This window comes from Littorina saxatilis, linkage group LG12, assembly GCF_037325665.1.
Source record: "Littorina saxatilis isolate snail1 linkage group LG12, US_GU_Lsax_2.0, whole genome shotgun sequence".
Classification (NCBI taxonomy): domain Eukaryota; kingdom Metazoa; phylum Mollusca; class Gastropoda; order Littorinimorpha; family Littorinidae; genus Littorina; species Littorina saxatilis.
The window spans coordinates 7,125,613-7,145,830 of NC_090256.1; the positions used below are offsets into that span (position 1 = coordinate 7,125,613).

At 42.0% G+C, this 20,218-nt stretch overlaps 1 protein-coding gene across 2 annotated transcripts in view; it reads left to right on the forward strand.

The window, feature by feature from the left end:
- The window catches only part of LOC138981155 (uncharacterized), a 45,544-nt gene extending 26,194 nt beyond the window's left edge, over positions 1-19,350 (forward strand). The window contains exons 2-6 of one of the 2 annotated variants that reach the window (XM_070353994.1): positions 5,781-6,533; positions 8,494-8,588; positions 13,083-13,273; positions 14,650-14,770; positions 18,701-19,350. In XM_070353994.1, coding sequence (XP_070210095.1) covers positions 5,781-6,533; positions 8,494-8,588; positions 13,083-13,273; positions 14,650-14,770; positions 18,701-18,832 — 1,292 coding nt within the window. In that variant the 3' untranslated portion in view covers positions 18,833-19,350. The remainder of the gene's footprint in view (positions 1-5,780; positions 6,534-8,493; positions 8,589-13,082; positions 13,274-14,649; positions 14,771-18,700) is intronic. The other variant, XM_070353995.1, reaches the window with a different exon arrangement.
- The last annotated feature ends 868 nt before the right edge of the window (positions 19,351-20,218 follow it).

Sequence of the window (20,218 nt, forward strand, 5' to 3'; positions counted from 1 at the left end):
CTTTCCAACAAAGTTTATAAAGATTGGTGGAATAGTACATTTTCTATAATTTTTTTAAACTCGAAAAGCAAAAACGTCGATTTTCCTTGTGAATCACAAGCAACCTGCATTTTATTCTTACCACCACTTACCAATTTTTTTGTATCCACCAAAAACCTGTGGTAATTTTTGAAAAATATCTGTAGACATGATAATTTTGATTTGTTTTAAGGTTTTCCAGCACCACCCAAGCTTTTAAATCATGTTTTAACTAAATATTACTTTAATTTCAGAATTTCGTCATAGGTAGCCACTTTTGTCCTGTGAATACGACACTCATTTTTCATAAAATTTTGCCAAGGATGATGATTTGTCAACCATCTGCACCGTTTTTTTAACTTGCAATAATCTTTTTTTTTAAATCATGATCCAAAAGTATTCATGGTGTAGCGCATTTTATAAGTAGCCATTTTCCCACCAGCAGGTAGTGGTGATGGTGGCGGTGTTCTTGTTGTTGTTGTTGGTGCTGATGGTGGTGGTGGTGATAATGAAAACCATGTCAGACAGACGAAATGTTTGTTTGTTCAAGCACATGAAATGAACTTTTGGTCAACCAGTCTGTGACCCGATCCGGACTATGCAATTGCATTTCAAATTAGAAAATGTAAAAAAAAGATTCTCCATTAGAACTATATACATTATAATTAAAGGTGAAGTTTTATTAGCAGATTCAATAATGATTGCATTGTATTATTTATCCTTTCCTGAATCCCAAAGATAAACATATACTATTATTGTGTACTCTGAAACTGTGCTCAGAATAAAATGTTTAGTTTTTAGTTTCTGACCAGCAGATTGTTGTACATTGTGTCGAAATTGCATCACGCGACTTCTTTCTTTCTTTCTCTTTCTTTCGTATAACCGGGTTTTCCATCTGTCCCTCTCTCTTCCTCTCTCTCGGTCTCTGTCTCTCTGTATCGATCTCTTTCTCTTCCGCATACATTCTTGTTTGTGCTTTAAGAAAACAAACAGTTTTATCTTATCGATCACCAGTGCAATAAGGTTGATTTATCTCGCGCTAAACAATGCTCTTTTTGGAGCGCACTGCTGCATTTATCTTGCCCCGGGAAAGAGTGTAACTAAAGACATCAGGTGCATTGAGATAACTCTCGATTCCCCCTGTCGGCTAGTTTCAAGGCATTCTCTAAGATGTACAATCCCCCCCTCTCTCTCTCTCTCTACTTCTCTCTCTTCTCTAGATCATTCTTTTTTATGCATGGTGTATGTATGTATGTGGCGATGTGAACTGTGATGTAATGTATAATGTGTTGTAAAAAAGAAGAAAGAAAAAAAAGAGAAAAAAAAAAGATGCACAATCCAGGATACAATTAGCACATAGATTCAAACATATAAATGCAGCAGTGCACTCCAGAAAGAGCCTTGTTTAGCGTAAAAATGTATGCGAGAGAGAAAGAGATTTAGAGGGGGAGAAAGAAATAGAGACAGAAAGACAGAGAGAGAGAGAGGATGAGAGAGGGTCAATACGATTACAACAAATTGTAAAAACAAAACACACAAGAGAGAATGTATGAGACAGAGAGAGAGAGAGAGAGAGAGAGAGAGAGAGAGAGAGAGAGAGAGAGAGAGAGAGAGAGAGAGAGAGAGAGAGACTGACTGACTATTAGGGTTTAACGTCCTCTTAGACCAACTGGTCTATATTGGGACAGGTATTGGTAATACGTTGAAGATATGGTGTGATACTTTGATTCGAACAAGCCCGCTGTGGCTGTCTTCTTCGACACACCAGCATTGGGTTTGTCTCGTCAAAGTAGCGAAATACGATCATGATCAGGGCCGGACCAAATGAGTTGTAAGGGGGGGGGTTCCTCCTTTTTGGGGGGGGGCAAATCAGCAAAGTGGCGAAGCCACAAGCGCGCGCCTGCAAAGTAGGCGCGCGAACTAGGGGGGTCCGGGGGCATGTTCCCCCGGAAAATTTTTGAAAAACGGTTAAAATCTGTGCAATCTGGTGCATTCTGGGCCTTGTTTTGAGGGTTAAGAGCAGCATTGTGGGGGGGGGGGGGGTACCTTTTTCTCATCGGATTTCACATTGAATAAAATTTGTTAGAGACACACACAAAATTTATTTAAAAAACAAAACAAAAAAAACAACAACACTCAAAGCAAGGTACATGCTTTTTCCACGGGGGGGGGGGGGGGGGGGGGGTTCCGGAACCCCTGGAACCCCCCCCTGGGTCCGGCCCTGATGATAATCAGAGACGAGAGATGATGCATGCGTGTCTTCGTGTTTTCCAAGCCCTGAGACTTTCGCTGTGAACGTGGGATCTTTTTCGTGCGCATGTGTGTGCACACGGGGGTGTTCGGACACCGAAGAGAGTCTGCACAAAGTTGACTCAGAGAAATAAATCTCTCGCGAACGTGGGGATCGAACCCACGCTGATAGCGACCAACTGGCTACGCAGCCAGCGCGCTACCAACTGAGCTACGTCCCCGCCCCAGAGAGAGAGAGAGAGAGAGAGAGAGAGAGAGAGAGAGAGAGAGAGAGAGAGAGAGAGAGAGAGAGAGAGAGAGAGACTGAGAGAGAGAGAGAAAGAGAGACTGAGAGAGAGAGAAGGAGACTCACAGAGAGAGAGAGAGACAGACAGAGAAAAAAAAGAGAGAGAGAGAGAGAGAGAGAGAGAGAGAGAGAGAGAGAGAGAGAGAGAGAGAGAGAGAGAGAGAGAGAGAGAGAGAGAGAGAGAGAAAGGCACAGTCTCTGAGAGGGACAAGCAGAGTAAGAGATAGGAATATAAAGAAAATAGTCTCCCCCTAAACAGATACATTCACAAAGAAACTCGATTAAAGATGCTTTCCTTCCCGACTCGCTTCCTTCTACGGCGAATCTCTCGACATTGGACACCAATCACACATCTTCTTGTCCTTCTTTCGCCGCGTTCATTTGCTGTAACTCCCTGGTACACGAGTATTTGTGTTTGTTTGCAAGAGTGGGTTTTTGGTGTATGGCCATTTATTCCCCCACCACTTAGGCAGCCATACACCAATTTCGAAGAAAATCACAAATCAAAAGCCTGACAGCTTTGTGCGAAGAGCGAATTTAATTTGTAATTTGACAAACGCGAAATTGTCAAAATAAATTCACACCCTACGTACGGGGTATATGGGAACACCTCCGCGCGGAGGGGTTTTGCGGCCAGCGCAGCAAAGAGAAAGAGGAATTTTTTTCTTCGGTTCGCGCGGCAGCAAGCACTACGTTTCTATACTGTTCACGAACAAAATTAATTCTAACTCGCACAGAAAGCAGCCATGTTTATTTTTGTCCAAGTCAATTGATGCTCTTATTTCATGTGAAAGTGCTGTTGGACGGAATTACAGGATGATGTTTACGAGAAGAGGTGTACCTTCACAACGGTTATGTCCAGGGGGTGCTAACAACAAACAGGAGCGATATCTTCGACTCAGAAATCATCACACGTGTTTTTCGAAGTTCTCCGATGTGAAATCAAATAATCTGCCTTAAAACTGACAGAATTAAAGGGTCAACATTAAGGCTTGTTCGAAAGAAAAGGCATGCCAGATATAATTAGTCCAAAAACTGACAATCTAATTGAACAATGGCATGTCAAGTTGATTTCTGTTGCGCTTTGTCTGTGTCTGTCTGTGGCTGCATGTCTCTTTATCTCTCTTTCCCCCTCTGTCTGTCTGTCTGTCTGTCTTTCTGACAACCGCCTCCTCTGTCCCCCTCACTCTCCCTCCCTCCCCCCTCTCTCTCCTCTTCTCTCTCTCTCTCTCACTCTCTCTTTCTCTCTCTCTCTCTCTCTCTCTCGCGCCCTATCTCTGTCTCTCTCTCTCTCTCTCTCTCTCTCTCTTTCTAGATCAGCACTCAAGGTTATTATACTTTAACGCATATATACAAACCATCACAGATTATTGTTCAACCATCTGGGACTCTGCCAGTGCTAATATTTTAAAACCATTGTATAGTTTACATAGGCGAGCGCTGAAACTAATTTTACTGAAACAATCCAGTCTTGTATTTGATGATTATAAGAAACTTAAGATTCTCCCACTAAAAGAAAGATTTAAATTAAATGAAGGCGTGCTCCTTCACAAAATACTTTCCGGCCGTGCACCACGAACTTTCGTTGCAAACTTTAAAGTCAAACCAAACCGAAAGTTTAACGTCCCAATTCCAAGGATAGATCTCTTCAAATCAAGCTTAGCCTATTCTGGTAGCGTCCTGTGGAATTCTCTCCCGGAATTTGTGAGAGTCCCAATAAGTCTCAATACTTTCAAAAAACACCTTTCTCTGTATTTAATGTTAAATTACGAAAAATCACAGTGATGGAAGACTTCGTTTGGTTATATTTTCATTTGTGCAAAGCATCAGTGTTCATTATATCCACACAAAAACACTCAAAGCTTTAATAACACATTTACTCATGCATGTGTATTCAGCATTGTTTTCACTACGTTACATATACGACGCTTTATATCTGTGTATAATATGTAATGTGTTAATATTCATATGTTGTTGTTTTTATCTACCTTTTTTTCTACGTTAATATCCGTGTAAATATGTGATTAGATTAGTCCCCTCTCTGGGCGAGGGCTGGTTGAAAAAAAGCTCGTTGTATTGCTTATGCCACAACCCTCGAAAAATAAAATTTGATTTGATTTGATTTGATTTGATCTCTCGCTCTCTCTCTCTCTCTCTCTCTCTCTCTCTCTCTCTCTCTCTCTCTCTCTCTCTTTCTCTCTCTCTCTCTCTCTCGCTCTCTCTCTCTCTCTTTCTTTCTCTCTCTCTCTCTCTCTCTCTCTCTCTCTCTTTCTGTCTCTTTCTCTCTCTCTCTCTCTCTCTCTCTCTCTCTCTCTCTCTCTCTCTCTCTCTCTCTCTCTCTTTCTCTCTTATTTAATAAAGCTACCCACAGATATGGGTCGGTCAACTTGATCCCACCGATTCCACGAATTGACCTGTATAAGACCAGTCTTGCTTTTTCGGGAACTTCATTTTGGAATTCGCTTCCATCATCCTTTAAGCACTTAAAGTCATTAAACAGTTTTAAAAAAATGAGTTAAGAACCACTTAATTTCTGAGTAGTTTAACGCCTTTTGATTTACCACACTTAGTATTACGTCAAAGATATGCTGTGCATTGTATATGTATGTTCTGAACATATTTTTGTTGTACTATTTCTACATGTTCGATTGCTACCAGCTTGTATTTATAATTACCTGCATATTATGCATTTGATTTTATGAATAACCACATATGTATGCTCTTCATGCCTCATCTCCATCATCATCATTATCATCATCACCATCGTCATCATCATCATCATCGTTATCTTTATTATCACGTGCTGAAGTTGTTCGACCTCCTTTTGTTGGTTAACTTTTTAACTTTTTAATTTTTAATTTTTTAATTATATAATTGTGTGTCTATGCGTCCCAAGGACAGATTGTAAGAAAAGGCGTAACCTTAAATCTTAATCCTTGATAAATAAAGTTCAATTCAATTCAATTCTCTCTCTCTCTCTCTCTCTCTCTCTCTCTCTCTCTCTCTCTCTCTCTCTCTCTCTCTTTCTCGCTCTCTTTCTTGGCAGCAACCCCTTCTACAAAGTTGTATTCGAGTTCATTAGCCCATGCACGTCTTATTAAATACGGTACAACTGAATGTCCCTACACTTCTTTAGATGAAACTCGTCAAAAATAGATTTTCAAGAGTTGTCTGCATATAATAAACTTTTTGAATACAACATTTGGCTTGTTTCGTGGTTCCCCAGTGAAAGACATGGAGCAGAATATGACGGAGCTGTGGCGAGAGGTCAAGACGCTCAGCCAGCCCGTGCACGTGCACATCCATGGCGGCGGTCACGTGATGGGTCAACATGACCATGACGAGCACGACCACTTTGCTCACTGTCACGGCGAAGACCATGATCATCACGAAGGTCACGACCACGAAAGTCACGGTCATGAAGGTCACGGTAATGACAGTCATGGTCATGAAGGTCACGATCACGAAGGTCACGGTAATGAAAGTCATGGTCACGAAGGTCACGGTCACAAAGGTCACGGCCATGAAGGTCACGATCACGAAGGTCACGGTCATGAAGGTCAAGGTATCGAAGGTCACAGTCATGAAAGTCACGATCAAGAAGGTCACGATCATGAAGGTCACGATAAAAAAGGTCACAAGCACACCCACGCAGATCACCATCCTAAAGACAAGACAGGCAAGAAGATGAAAGGCAAGAAGGGTCGCCATGACAACAAGAAGATGAGAGGTCACATGGGTCACGAGGGTCATGAAGGACATGGAGGTCACAAAGGTCACATGGATCATGAAGGTCATGAAGATCACGAAGGTCATGGTCACATGCATGAGGATCATGACGAGTTTCATCACGATGAAGACGGCACGCACGTTCACATTCACCTGCACACGGCTTTCGAGCAGATGATGGAGACAATGAAGTACAACAGTTTCCGTGACGTCCCACCCATGGTACCGATGACGTCTCCTGTCCCGAAAGGTGAGGCTACGTTGTGTCTATGTGTCGTGTCCAATTCACGTAATTGCAGAATTCGCGGAATTAGCTACATTTTTGCCCATTTCGCGTTCTCAGCAAACCACAGCCAATTTCGCGTGTTTTTCCTACAAATGTACGTAAAGGTTGGTTTAAGCGTGTTTATTCAAATTCTCATACACACGTTTCAAACAATAACAACATTGAGAACGTTAACAAGCAGATTGCTTATGGACACGTTCTTGAACTTATAATCAATACACATTCAGATAGCAAAACATGGCGAACAAGTGATAGCTTCAACACTTATCTTGATAATCTTTAATTATATTTTATACAAATAGGGTAAAGAGAGAGAGAGAGAGAGAGAGAGAGAGAGAGAGAGAGAGAGAGAGAGAGAGAGAGAGGGGGAGAGGGAGAGAGAGAGAGGGAGGGAGAGAATGCCTGGCTACATCAATTGCACAGTTAATATAATATCAGCCGAAGCGATTAGTTAACATAACATAGTCTTGTACAGCAGAGAATATTTTCGTGTTTAAAGATATAGTTAAATCAGTATTTCCAAACAAGAGTGTTTTGCAGTCCAGAACGTGTGTTGGCAGACTATTGAATAAAATGGTTCTATGTTCTTTAAATTTTGGACAGTGTAATAAGAAATGTTCAGAATCTTCCGGGCATGCTCCACACGTACATTCTAAATTATCAGAGAGGTGTCGGTTAACTAAGTCTTGTTGCAAATCGCTCATGTTTAATCTCAACCTGCTGTGAAGTACCTGTCCCTGGCGGTTGCCTAAATAATAATACGGTGGAACAACAACATCTCCATCGGTCAAATACCTTTTAAATTCACCAACTGACTGCGTTTGTTGTATATTTTCTGGAAGATTATTCCACAAAGCTGTCGTTGAAGGAAAAAATGAAGATTTATATAACTCACTTCTGCACAATGGAAACTTACGTTCAAGAGGGCGTCGTCTGTGGTAAGGATTTACATCGGAAACCAGGACCGGCAGTTTGGAATATAAATATTCTGGGGTTAAACAATTTACAATTTTATAACGTCGCCTTTCTTTCAGGGGCACAAAACCCGATTCGTTATACAGTTTTTGGTGGCTTGTGCCACGTACTGCACCTACAATGATTCGGATTGCATCGAGATGCAATGTCTCCAACTCGTCTGCCAAACACTGTGTACAGTTATCCCAGATAACGTCCGCATAATCAAACAATGGTAACATAAAGGATTTATATATAACTTCAAGTGATTTTCTGTTTAAACGATGCTTGAATAAACCAAAACACGCAATTGACTTTCTACATTTAGCAATTAGACTTTTTATGTGGGAATCCCATTTACAATTACCTTGTAGAATGACGCCAAGGTGCTTGTGATTTTCACGTAAAGGTTGCTAAACATTGCCTAGTTCACAAAGTAGGTAGCCGATTTGGGGGTTTTAAGTTCTCAAATACCTTGGGTATCACCACACATAGACATTTAGATTCTGGCATGGATAGATATCGCAACAATCGATCAGTTTTGGCAAGGTATGGCACAATTTTGTTATGCTCGAGATAGACGAACATAGATCATGCACACCTTATTAATGAGCTTAAGCAACACAAAGGTACGTTTTGGTGGGACACACATTTTTCGGACTAGCTGCTGATTTTGCAAAATGGGCAAGTTAATAGAAGCTATAGTGCATTTTCGGCAAAACGTTGCCGATTACGCAAATTTGGTAAACATGTTTCCGATTCCGCGAATTCAGCAATTTCGTAAATTGGGCACGGCATACGTGTCTGTCACAGTGTGTTCTTTTGTCGGCAAAAGCATCCCCCCCCCCTTTCCACATACCCCCCCTCCCACCCACACGCACGCACACAATCATACTGTCATATTTTTCAATTAACTTATTTTGTTTTTCTTCTCTTTTTGCATTGATTATGTTATATTTATAACCATCAGAGTATCGCTACGCCCGCTGTGATGTGGTCGGCAACAGTGCTCTCCCTATCAGAGAGCGGCAGAACATCCGGGGATTTATCTTCTTCCGACAAATGGTGAGTACAATATTATTTCAAAATGTATCCCGCAGTCGAGCTCTCTCAGGAATGTTGATATTCAAAACTAGTTTGCATAAGTCACGTAGTTCAGTCGATAGTGCGATGGCTTTACAAAAACGCTTTCAGTGTGGGTTCGCAGGGCCGAGGTGCACTAGAAAGTTACCAACCGGGTGGAAGCCAGCCGCGGCGTTGGATTGGTTGAAATAGAGATGTGTTGTGATTTCAACCAATCTTTTGCATGCATGTATTCGTGTTTCCAAGGCCTGAGGCTTTCGCTGTGACCCTGGGATCTTTATCGTGCGCATGCGTGCACACGGGGGTGTTCGGACTCTGGGACACACATCCCGCGCCGAACTTGGGGGTTGAACCCACGCTGACAGTAACAACCGGTTTTAAAGCCAGCGCCTCTACCGACTGGGCAAACTCCCCCCCCCCCCCCAATTTGTTGGGGTCAAGAAGTTCCATGGAGGGCGGGGGGTATGGAGTAACACATAGTGTTTTGCTCAGAACATTCCCATCCATGCAGAGCCGCGCTATGGGTACGCATTACCGTGAAACTGGCAGTCAGTGCTACCAAATGTCGTCTGTGTCTACCACTCGGTGGTGACTTAATGTGGGTCTATGTAAGCAGATGCCAACGCAAGCAATCTGATGCAGAGTCAGGAGGCGGTTTGGTACAAGAGAACCTTAGAGGCCACAGCCTCTGCCGTCTAAGGGATCTGTGTGTCTGGAGGCACATTTGGTTTTCTGAGGTTCAAGCGGAGCTGTTGCCTCTGCTCCCAAGTTCCCGTGTCTGGAGGCGTTTTTGGTATGGTAGCAAACCTGTAGGTTGGGGCCTCTGTCTTTCAGGGTGCCAGGACTACAAAATGTGTGTCTTGGGACACATTTAGCTTAAGATTCCAGAAGTGGATCTGTGCTGTGCTGGGTCTGCTGCAAGCACACTAGAACCAGCTCGCAACAGTTGAGGTGAACAAATTGGTGACCAAGACCATCATTGGTTTCTCTCCGAGTGATGGGTGTGGGCGGAGAAAGTCTCCCAGACTGAGAGCATTCTCCCTTCTGTAGCGGATGAGACTAGACATCTCTTCCTTGAGAGTGTCACAACCTTCAAACACGTGTGTGAGGTGTCCAGTCTTGCCACACTGACAGACTACCTTGTCCCAGTAGATGCGGCTGCTGACCGTGCGCAAGCGACTCAACAGGCTCATGGGTCTCGGGGGGAGTGGGAGGTGGTGCCCTTTCCTATTGTAGGGGAGGTGTATCCATCCTCTCTCTTATCCATATGAAGCCCGGGTGTCCGTTCGGCCAACAGCCAAAAAAGTAACCATTTCAGCACTGACCCAAGACGACCCAACCCGGTCCCTAGCCCATTTCAGGTCTCCTCTAGCAGCCGGCAGCCAGCTGTCTACATCCCCCCCCCCCCCCCCGCATTTTTATTTTTTATTTTCATACAAAGCCGGGTTTTCCCGTGTAACATGCCCCTAATGGCTTTGCCGTGAGGGCGTAAAACTTTCATTTTCTCTTTCAACCAATCAGACCCCGTGGTTTGTTCTCACCCGTTTAGCTGGCACCCACTTTCGCTTCGTGCACCTTACCCCTGGTGTAGGAGATGTATTTATTTGCAAGAGTAAACCGTGTGCAGACTCTCCAAGGCGTACATGCATTCGCACGATAAGACTCGAAGCTCACAGTGAAAGTCAACGGGTTTAGAACAAAAATGTGTGTATGTATGTGTATGTGTGTGTGTGTGTGTGGGGGGGGGGGGGGGGGGTGGAGGGAGAAAAATGTACATCTTGTCGAAATTAAAGGTGTTTCTAAATTACAGTACAGGGAATCTCCCTTGAACTTTTTAAGGTCCATTTCGTCAGAAAAAATTCCAAAATGGCGCCTCCGGTATACTTTCTTTAAATTAGGGTGTCACACACCTCAGCCGCTGCAGCCGGTTGCAATAAAAGCGTGCGAGCTCCAAAGGGAAAGAACTCGTTTGAGACCAGTGTTGATTATCTGAGGATAATGTCCCTTCAAGATCACCAAACACCATCCTTCGGGGAAAGCTTTTCCGAACAGGCGGGGGGACTTCCGTTCCAATTCTTTAGGGCACGAAGACATTTGAGACCTATTTGTTTTGTAGGGCGGCTGTAATGTTATCTGCTCTTCGGTTCAGCTGAACTTGTCAAAGGCATCGTGCTTCCCGTGCACACGGTAATATATTCATCGCCACGGGGCTGTTTACAGGGTTTGCATGGAATACACATATTTTTATTATTTCGCTTGGACATAACCACAACATCAACAGCGAGGCTGCATTCTATGAATATTGTTGTTGTTGTCGTTGGGGTGTTGTTGTTGTTGTTGTTGTTGTGGTGGTGGTGGTGGTGGTGGTGGAGGTGGTGGTGGTGGTGGCGGTTGTTGGTGTTGTTGTTGTTGTTGTTGACGTGCTAGTAATCTCAACTCTGACCAGGTTCTACTTACGATAAGGCATTCCTCCTCTTGTTTGAGGATGAAAGTGGCTTGTTCATTTCAATGCTTGTTATTATCTCAGGTGCCAGGAGAAAGGTTCCGCATAACTCTCGCTCATTCCATTACACATGTCGTATACATGTAAAGCGCTTACTTCTCTTTGGTTATTTGAAATCAATTTTTAAAAATACCAGTAACTTTTTTTTAACGAGTCTATCAGACAATCCTCAATCCGCACTTTGTGTATAGCATGCGTCCTTGATGAGTGAAGTTCTTACTTGAAGCAAAAGGCAGGTTTGAGATGGCGAGTCCAAGTGTTTGCACGGAAAGAGTTGTGCCTTTAACTGCAATCAATTGTTTGAAGGCAGATGGACATAACCACAACATCAACAGCGAGGCTGCATTCTATGTTTTAAACGCTTACTTAATTCTTTTTATGTATTTAGATATTTGTTGAATTTATTGTGTGTGTGCGTGTGTGTGTGTGTGTGTGTGTGTGTGTGTGTGTGTGTGTGTGTGTGTGTGTGTGTGTGTGTGTGAGTACATGTGTGTGTGTGTGTGTGTGTGCGTGTGTGTGTGTAAGTGTGTATGTGTGCTTGTGTGAGGTTGGGTGTGTGTCAAAATGTGTTGTGCAATATGGCATGAACATCTTTTTAGATTTGTTGTTAAAAATTACAGCTTTGTATACCATGTTTATTATCTTTTACGAAGTAATGATAGTTAAATAGTCTTTTATGTTTTTTATTTGATCGACCTTCTTAGGATTATGGAGTTTTATGCACTGCCTTTTATAGTTAACTACATTTTTGTATTTGAAATAGTCCACTTTAGTCGGTGTAGGCCTTAAGCTTTTTTTTAATCGTTTGTCCAGTATTTAATTTAATTCTCTATTTTTGTATGAACTCAAATGTTTAGTGTTCTTAGTATTGTCTTGTTAGCCTAAGTTCTATTTAATCAGAGTATGTTTGCGTGTGCTTATACCTAGTGATATTGTAAAGCGCATAGTGCTTTTAGTTATGCGCTATAGAAATCTCCTTAATAAATAAATAAATAAATAAATGGTAGGTGGCCGCGGTGCAAGGCTGGTGCGAATTGTTAGTGTCGTTGGACTCTGTGATCCACCTCGCTTTAAATATAGGGCAGTAACGTCCGCTCTAAGAAGGACAGACCAGACGAGAAACTCAAACACCCACAGTCACTCACCCCACCCCCTCCCTCTCCAATTCCAGCCTTCTGGGATATAATTAGCAAAAAAGAAAACAACCTTGCCTGCTCAAATCAGATACAAATGGTCAACTTTATAACTGAAGAGCACGCAGAAACATGTGTTGAAATTGCAATTCCGTGGTGAAAAAGCAACAATGTTACCTTTGACATCAAATATATTCCAAACATTGTGTGTGGGTGTGTGTGTGTGTGTGTGTGTGTGTGTGTGTGTGTGTGTGTGTGTGTGTGTGTGTGTGTGTGTGTGTGTGTGTGTGTGTGTTCCGGAGACATAATTACATAGAGGATCGACTGTTGACAGAGAGAGTTATTGTTGTTGTAGTTGTTGTTGTTGCTCTTTTGTGTGATACATTGTTTTTGAATGTTACCGAAAGGAAGTAAATGATACAACGGTTAACCGGTATCTTGAAATCTGATCTACCAGTACGTTGAGCCGCTAATAGTTTCTAGCAGTTGGTACCGCCAGTATCTCAACACAACGAAAACCGTTTGTTCATTGCAGGTACCAGGAGATGGGTTGCTCAAAACTCTGACTTACTTTTGTTACAGTCATATCGTCTATATTTAGAGCGCATACGTCCCTTTGGTTCACGGATAAGCCACACACTACTACATTACATTTCTTTTCTTTATTTATTGATAACATTATTTAATCTAGTTTTATTCATGTATTTATTCATATTGATTCATACATATTGATTTATACATATTGATTTATGCATATTGATTTATACATCATATTCATTTATATATATATTGACTTAATGATTGATTAATTGATTGATTGATTGATTGAGTTATTGTCAGCCAGGGGAAGCGCTGCATGCCAAGGTCAACCTGCAAGGGTTCGTCATTGACCACAGAGAGGAGAAGAACCATATGCATCTGCGAGGCCTGCACGGTCACGAGTACGGCGACATGAGTAACGGGTGTACCAACTTGGGAGGTCACTACAACCCGCACGCCGTGCATCACGGAGGCCCCGAGGACCACGAAAGGTAGGTGCAACACTGTGACTTTCTCCATCGTCTTAACTTAGCACTTGTAGTGTTACATTGGGTTAATGTCTTTTTTGTGACATTGTATCAAATCTTGGTTACATGCTAAAACATAGACGGGATATTGTGACGAGGTGGTTGTGTATATAGATATTACACAATATTATATTCATAACTCACATTGGGAATCCCGCGAGACTTTCTTTGTTTAGTGGGGCACTTAAGAGGGTCGAGGCTTGCCCAACAATTGACCTCACGAGTTCCAAAGTCGCTTTCCTCGCAAAAGAGTTTGTGTCGCACGAAGTTTCAGTCTAATTCGCTGTCGTTCAACTCTAGAGGTCGTTTTCGGTGGACCTGGCGTAACGTAAGAATGAAATGTTCTTGCAACACGTACCGATAAGGATACATACAGTAAGTGCTTGTTGTATGAATGGTTTTTATCTTTCGTCCTTTATCGTTCACAATTTTTAGTACATGCCGCTTTCAGCACTCACAAGAAGCAACGCTCTGCAGACGACAAAAATGTAGCTTTTAAGGTTTTATGTCTTATGTGCATTTCATTCGTAAGTTGAAGAAATATAAGAAGTATCTTTTTTGTTTGAACCATGATAATAAATATAGGTGGTATGAAATCACTCCAATGTTATTGGACTGGAGATTTAGTTTCGAACCAGTAACAAATCTCATTTTCGTTGGAGAACCTGTTTTGTTTCAGAGCTGTTAGCATCAACATGGAACGTAAAGTGAATGTTGACGAGTTTTGACAAGTGCGCATGCTCATTTATTTACACAATGGTTTAGCTCTCCAAAGCGCAAGCTCAGATAATTACACAATGGTTTCCCCGTTTTTTTCCCAAAACGGTATACCACATTTTAGCATGTAAGGACATACACACTTACGTGCTTGGCCATACCAGGAACATCAATTGCAATATAAGAGTGTACTAAACAGAAAAGGATGGAAGCTGTACAATGACACTATTAACTCCTTTCTTAGCTTTCTTGGCCCTTTCCGTGGCCACAATGTAATTGGACGTCATAAGTGGCAATCTATATTATATAGATCTCTCGATCTCGAGAGATACCTACATGCATACTGTAAGACACCGGGACAAAAACGTCAAGGGTACTCTTGTTTCAACCATCCCAAACTGGAACACACACACAAACAAACCACTTTATCCACCACCCTTACAAACAAGAAGCCAAAACGACAACAAAAACAACAACAACAACAATAACAACGACGACACACAACGTCAAAAACAACAAAAACAACAACAACACCAACAACAACAACACCAACGACAACAATAACATAAACAACAACACCAACAACAACACCCAATGATTTGAACCTACCCATGTGTTCTAAGCAGGCATCCCGGTGACTTCGGAAACCTGCAAGTAGAGGAGAACGGGACGGTGATTACGTCATTCGCTGACGACCATGGCTCACTCTTCGCTGACGCATCTCTGCTCGGACGTGGAATAGTGGTAAGACATCTGCGAATGAGTTGGTTGAGGTCACGTGTGTGTGTGTGTGTGTGTGTGTGTGTGTGTGTGTGTGTGTGTGTGTGTATGTGTGTGTGTGTGTGTGTTTCTGTGGATGCTGTTAGAGAATGACTGAGTTAGAGAGAGACAGAGACAGAGAGGATTGAATTGAACTTTATTTAACAAGGATTAAGATTTAAGGCTACACCTTTTCTTACAATCTGTCCTTGGGACGCATAGACACACAATTATATAATTAAAAAAATAAAAATTAAAAAGTTAAAAAGTTAACCGACAAAAGGAGGTCGGAAAACTTCAGCACATGATAATAAAGATGACGATGCGATGATGATGATGATGATAATGATGAAGATGAGGCATGAAGAGCATACATGATATGTGGTTAGAGAGAGAGAGAGAGAGAGAGAGAGAGAGAGAGAGAGAGAGAGAGAGAGAGAGAGAGAGAGAGAGAGAGAGAGAGAGAGAGAGAGAGAGAGAGAGAGAGAGAGAGAGAACTCGAACTCGAACTCGAACTCGAAAACTTTATTACCGAGGGATGATAGCATTAGGTCCATATGGTCCTTTCTTACAGCTAGTCCCTACTATAATACACACTTGAAACAAAGAACAAATACGAAGAATAAAAAAATAAAAAAAATAAAAAAAATTCAAATAACACAAAATTTTGTAGGGATAAGTATAACAAAATAAAAAAAATTTCAAAAGTGTGCTTGTTAATGGAAGCATACTATACACTTTCTCTTTCACACATCCTCACAGAGAGAGAGAGAGAGAGAGAGAGAGAGAGAGAGAGAGAGAGAGAGAGAGAGAGAGAGAGAGACAGAGACAGAGACAGACAGACAGACAGACAGACAGACAGACAGACAGACAGACAGACAGACAGACAGACAGGCATAGAGGGAGAAGTATCATATTCGTTGGTGTTGGCGGTTTAGTTTTTTTGTTTTGTTACCGCATTGTATTTTTCCATGTGTGGATTAGTTTCACATTACGCCCGCATCATGCTATTATAGGCACCATTACACCTGACAAAAAGTGATCGATTCATTGGAAGCGCAGTGGATGCAATTGACCCTTTAAAATAAACTACTTGGACTTATGTTATAGTCATAGAGTATACTACATGGCTTGCTGTGTCGTTCCAGATTTACACGAGTTGCTTTTCTTAATATCGAACTGCGAGCGAAAGCGACGATTGTAGCAACTTTTGTAAATCTTGTATGACACAGTAAGCCATGTGGTATTTTGTTTTTCCTACATACGGTACTTACGTGTATTGTACTCAAAATGTCCCGCAGTCCAAATAGAAGACGCTTTTTTTTGTTTTACCTCGATCTCTTCCAAACCATCGTGCAATACTTGACATCAAAGCAAAGAAACGTCACTCTAGAAAGTGTAGCGTGACGGGTAAGTTCTAAAGATTCTCAACGGGGAAACAGCAGGCGCAAAAGTGTTTCCACAATGACGTATGTCTCGGTGCCTTTGGCATCATAAGCAGTGGAATAGCAGGTCCCTGTCAAACAAGTTTGACACGACATCATTGTGAACAATATTAACAGCTATTGTGTTTTCAGCGTAGCAATAGGGCCCGATATTTAGACGAGACACGTATAATGCCGACGAGTCGAAGACGAGTCGCATTATACTTGTTGGAGTCTAAATATCGGACCCTATTGCTACGATGAAAACACTATAGCGTTTATATAGCTATTCTGACATTAAATTCTGTGTTAAAATCATGTCTTTGTCAGCAACAAGTACCAGAATGGTCCATGTCGTTGATTGCAGACGACGGTTCCCTTTCCGCATGAAGCCACGGAAATAACCGAACATTGAAAAACCCACGGACATGTACAACGGAGAAAACTCGAGATAACCTGATGTTTAGCATTACGTCAATATGCTGGGAATCATATGACGTCATGACGTATCATGCTTGCCTACGTAGATTGTATGTTCGAAAGTCGGACTTCTGTTGGGAATTCGCGTGGTGAAGACTGCGGTAAATCTGTAGATGATAAGAGAACAAGGATTGTCTCAGAAGAAACGACTAAATGTTTCAGACCGGTATAACTTCATTGCAACATTGCACTATACAATGGACGTTCTATGTGACAGGAGAGTTTGCTGATTGTGTGTTAAACATTGGAGAGATCGTCTGCTAGAATCAGAGATAGGTCGCTTCAGATTGCAGCTTCTGGAAATTTGCAAGGTTTGTTGCCTGTTAACGAACTGGATTTTACACGTTATGTATGTCATGTACATTAAGCAACAACAACAAAAAACACACAAAGCAAATGGCATCGTCTGTCGACTTGTCACATAAACAAACCTGGCGAGGTATGCGTGTACTTTATACACGTGGAAGAAACCGGAACCATGCGTCTTTGTTATTGCCAATAATATTGGCAATAACAAAGACGCTATGCTTTTGGATATCAATTGGCAAAAATGGCCGACTTCCGTAGCATTATGCTTTGATAATCGGAAAAGGGATGTGTGAGACCATCCAATCACAGCCCCCGAATTCCCCCACGTGTCCATCAGAATAACTATATTGTTATCTCATGAGTGGCCTATCTTACGTATATCCCATGACCTCCCTTCTTTGTCTCTGTTACTTCAGTATGGGTATATATGTTGTATTTTTATAGCTCAATAAATACATCATGGACTCCAAAAAATATATGATAGTGCAGATTCCGATTTGGGCAAAGGACTACTTTCCTCCCGACCTTTGACCTCGCGCCGAACAATGTGACACATTTGTATGAAGTTCTAAAATCGTATTGCACGGCTCAGAAAACCATATCAGTTGCACGCAAAAATGAATCTCAGATCTGATCTGATGTATGAGATGCAATAAGCAAAAGTTTCTTTCATTATGAAAGCAATGCAGGTCGAAAAAAACGAACATTCAACTTACAAGATAACCAGATGCTAGCGAACCAAAACAAAAACACGAGTACCCTCCCCTTGCATCGTTAGCAGACGACTTTTGAGAATCTGTCGGTAGTGTGTTTTGGTGTGCGCCTTCAGCTATCAAACATCGGCTGTTTCACGTGTTTTGTGGCGAGCAAGTCTACTCTTTTGCCTGGCTCTGCAGTAAGTCCACATATTTTTCCGTAATCCAGTCATATTCCTTCAAAATGCAATCAATCGGCGGTGACAGACGTGTCGGTCGCGTTTTACCCATACCAGTTTAAGTTCATCCATGCAAACACACTCGCAAAACAGTTTATCACGTAGATACATTTCAAATAGGGAGCAAATGGTTAAATCTAAACCTACATATTTGTTCCCTAAAATTTGCTTCTCTGTCAATAAGCCTAATTACACACGTTCGAGAAAAACAACGTGGAATCGATTCTGAATCGAGTAAGCCAAATGGGTCCCAAACCCGTTTCGCCCGTTCTGCCGACCTGAAACGCAAAACAAAAGAATTGTGCGCTTCAACTAAATTAATTTCTATTCGACTTCATAACTTTCTTGCAACTTATGAACCTTTACTTAAAGCTTTTAAATGGTCTGAAAGTAGTGTTACCGCGTACTTATCGATGCACTCATTCGTTTTATTTTTTCAGCGACGCGGTCACTTAGTTTAAGGTTGCAAAAGGGCTAAGTCTCGCTGGCAACAGTTTTACCCTGCACAGATCGCAACAGTGCCGCTAGTAGTCTACACTTTGTGTTTGATGGTAGAATGGGATATACAGATTACAACACTCGTGGTTTTTTATATGGCTTGTATTTCAGTCAAGACCCAGCGGGAATATCAATCGAGAGCCACTCGCCAGAGGCTCGTGTCTCCCGATGATATTCATCCGCTGGGTCTTGACTGAAATACAAGCCATATAAAAAACCACTCGTGTTGTAACCTATACATGTAGGATAAATATTTCTGCTTTTGTTCAGATTCACGCCGGTGCAGACGATCACGGCAAGGGAGGTGATGCGGGAAGCGTGAGTTCGGGTAACGCCGGGAAACGCATCGCATGCTGCGCCATCGTGGCCTGCCCTAAACCCGACACTGTCTGGGACGACTAAGCTCCGTGGTAACGCTTTCCAGGGCTGGGTCATAGGAGGGGAAATAATGGGAGGGGGGGGGGGGGGGGGATTTGTGGGTTTCGGATGCCAGCTCCTTTACCTGTCAACTTTTTGTTCTTCTCAAGACTGAAGGGACATGCTTAATATCAACGCAACAAAGGGTTTTTTCTTCAACACAAATTACGACTTATTTCCCTGCCATGCAGTGGGAACGTACGTGAATTTCTCTGATCTTCGTTACGTTCTTTGACATTTAATTTCGCGTTCTGTACTCGTTGTCATCTTGAGCATCCCAAAGGTTCTGTTTACTTCCGACATAAATGTATGGTGTTTCAACAGGGTAATTTTTACCTGGATTACTTTATGTCATATAGGTTGATTATTATTTTTGAGTATGGTTGTGCCTCTGATGACAGCTCACGCTTGCTTGAATTATTTTATTATTGATGGTCATACTTTACAAGTAACTGTGTCTGACCGATTTTTTTAATAAACTATTTTGCCGAATAGAAACATTTGCTGACCTTGTTAGTTTTCTCTTTTATTTGTGAGATTATAGTTGTTGGTTCGTTCGTTCTTCTTCTTCTCCGCGTTCTTTTTCTTCTTTTTCTTCTTCTTCTTCTTCTCTCGCTCTGTCTGTGTCTTCCTCTTAACATGTCCCTTTCTTTAGCGGTTTGTGCTCCTGCCCCCCGCCCCCTCACTTTCTCTCTCTCTCTCTCTCTCTCTCTCTCTCTCTCTCTCTCTCTCTTTCTCTCTCTAAATGTATCTCTATCATACACACTACCACAACCACCACAACCGCCATTTACAACAACAACAACAACAACAACAACGACGACAACAACGACGAGGCATATAACACCAAGCAGCAACAGAACAATCTAAACTGCAACCAATCCAGCTTGTATTGATGAGCAGACAGTAATGCAATGAACCGTTCAAATTGTGTAACGCCTGATGAATGAACACATCACCCGTTCCACCAAGCTTATCTAATGTTAGAGATACCCTCCTTCCAGTACAGATAATATAATACAAGATAGAATAAGATAAGATAAGATCAGATAGGATACGATTATAGTAGATGAGATGAGATGAGGTAAGGTAAGGTAAGGTGAGACAAGACAAGACAGGACGCGACGAGACGAGACGAGGCGAGACGAGACGACACGAGACGAGACAAGGCAAGGCAAGCAAGACAAAACAAGACACAACAAGACAAGACAAGACGAGACGAGACGACACAAGACAAGACAAGACAAGACAAGACAAAATAGAATAAGATAAGATAAGACATGTCTTCGTTTTCGAGGGTATTGGTATTAGCACAATGCGGTTGCTGTTTTACAAAACCAGCCCTGAATAAGAATCACGAACACTATTACA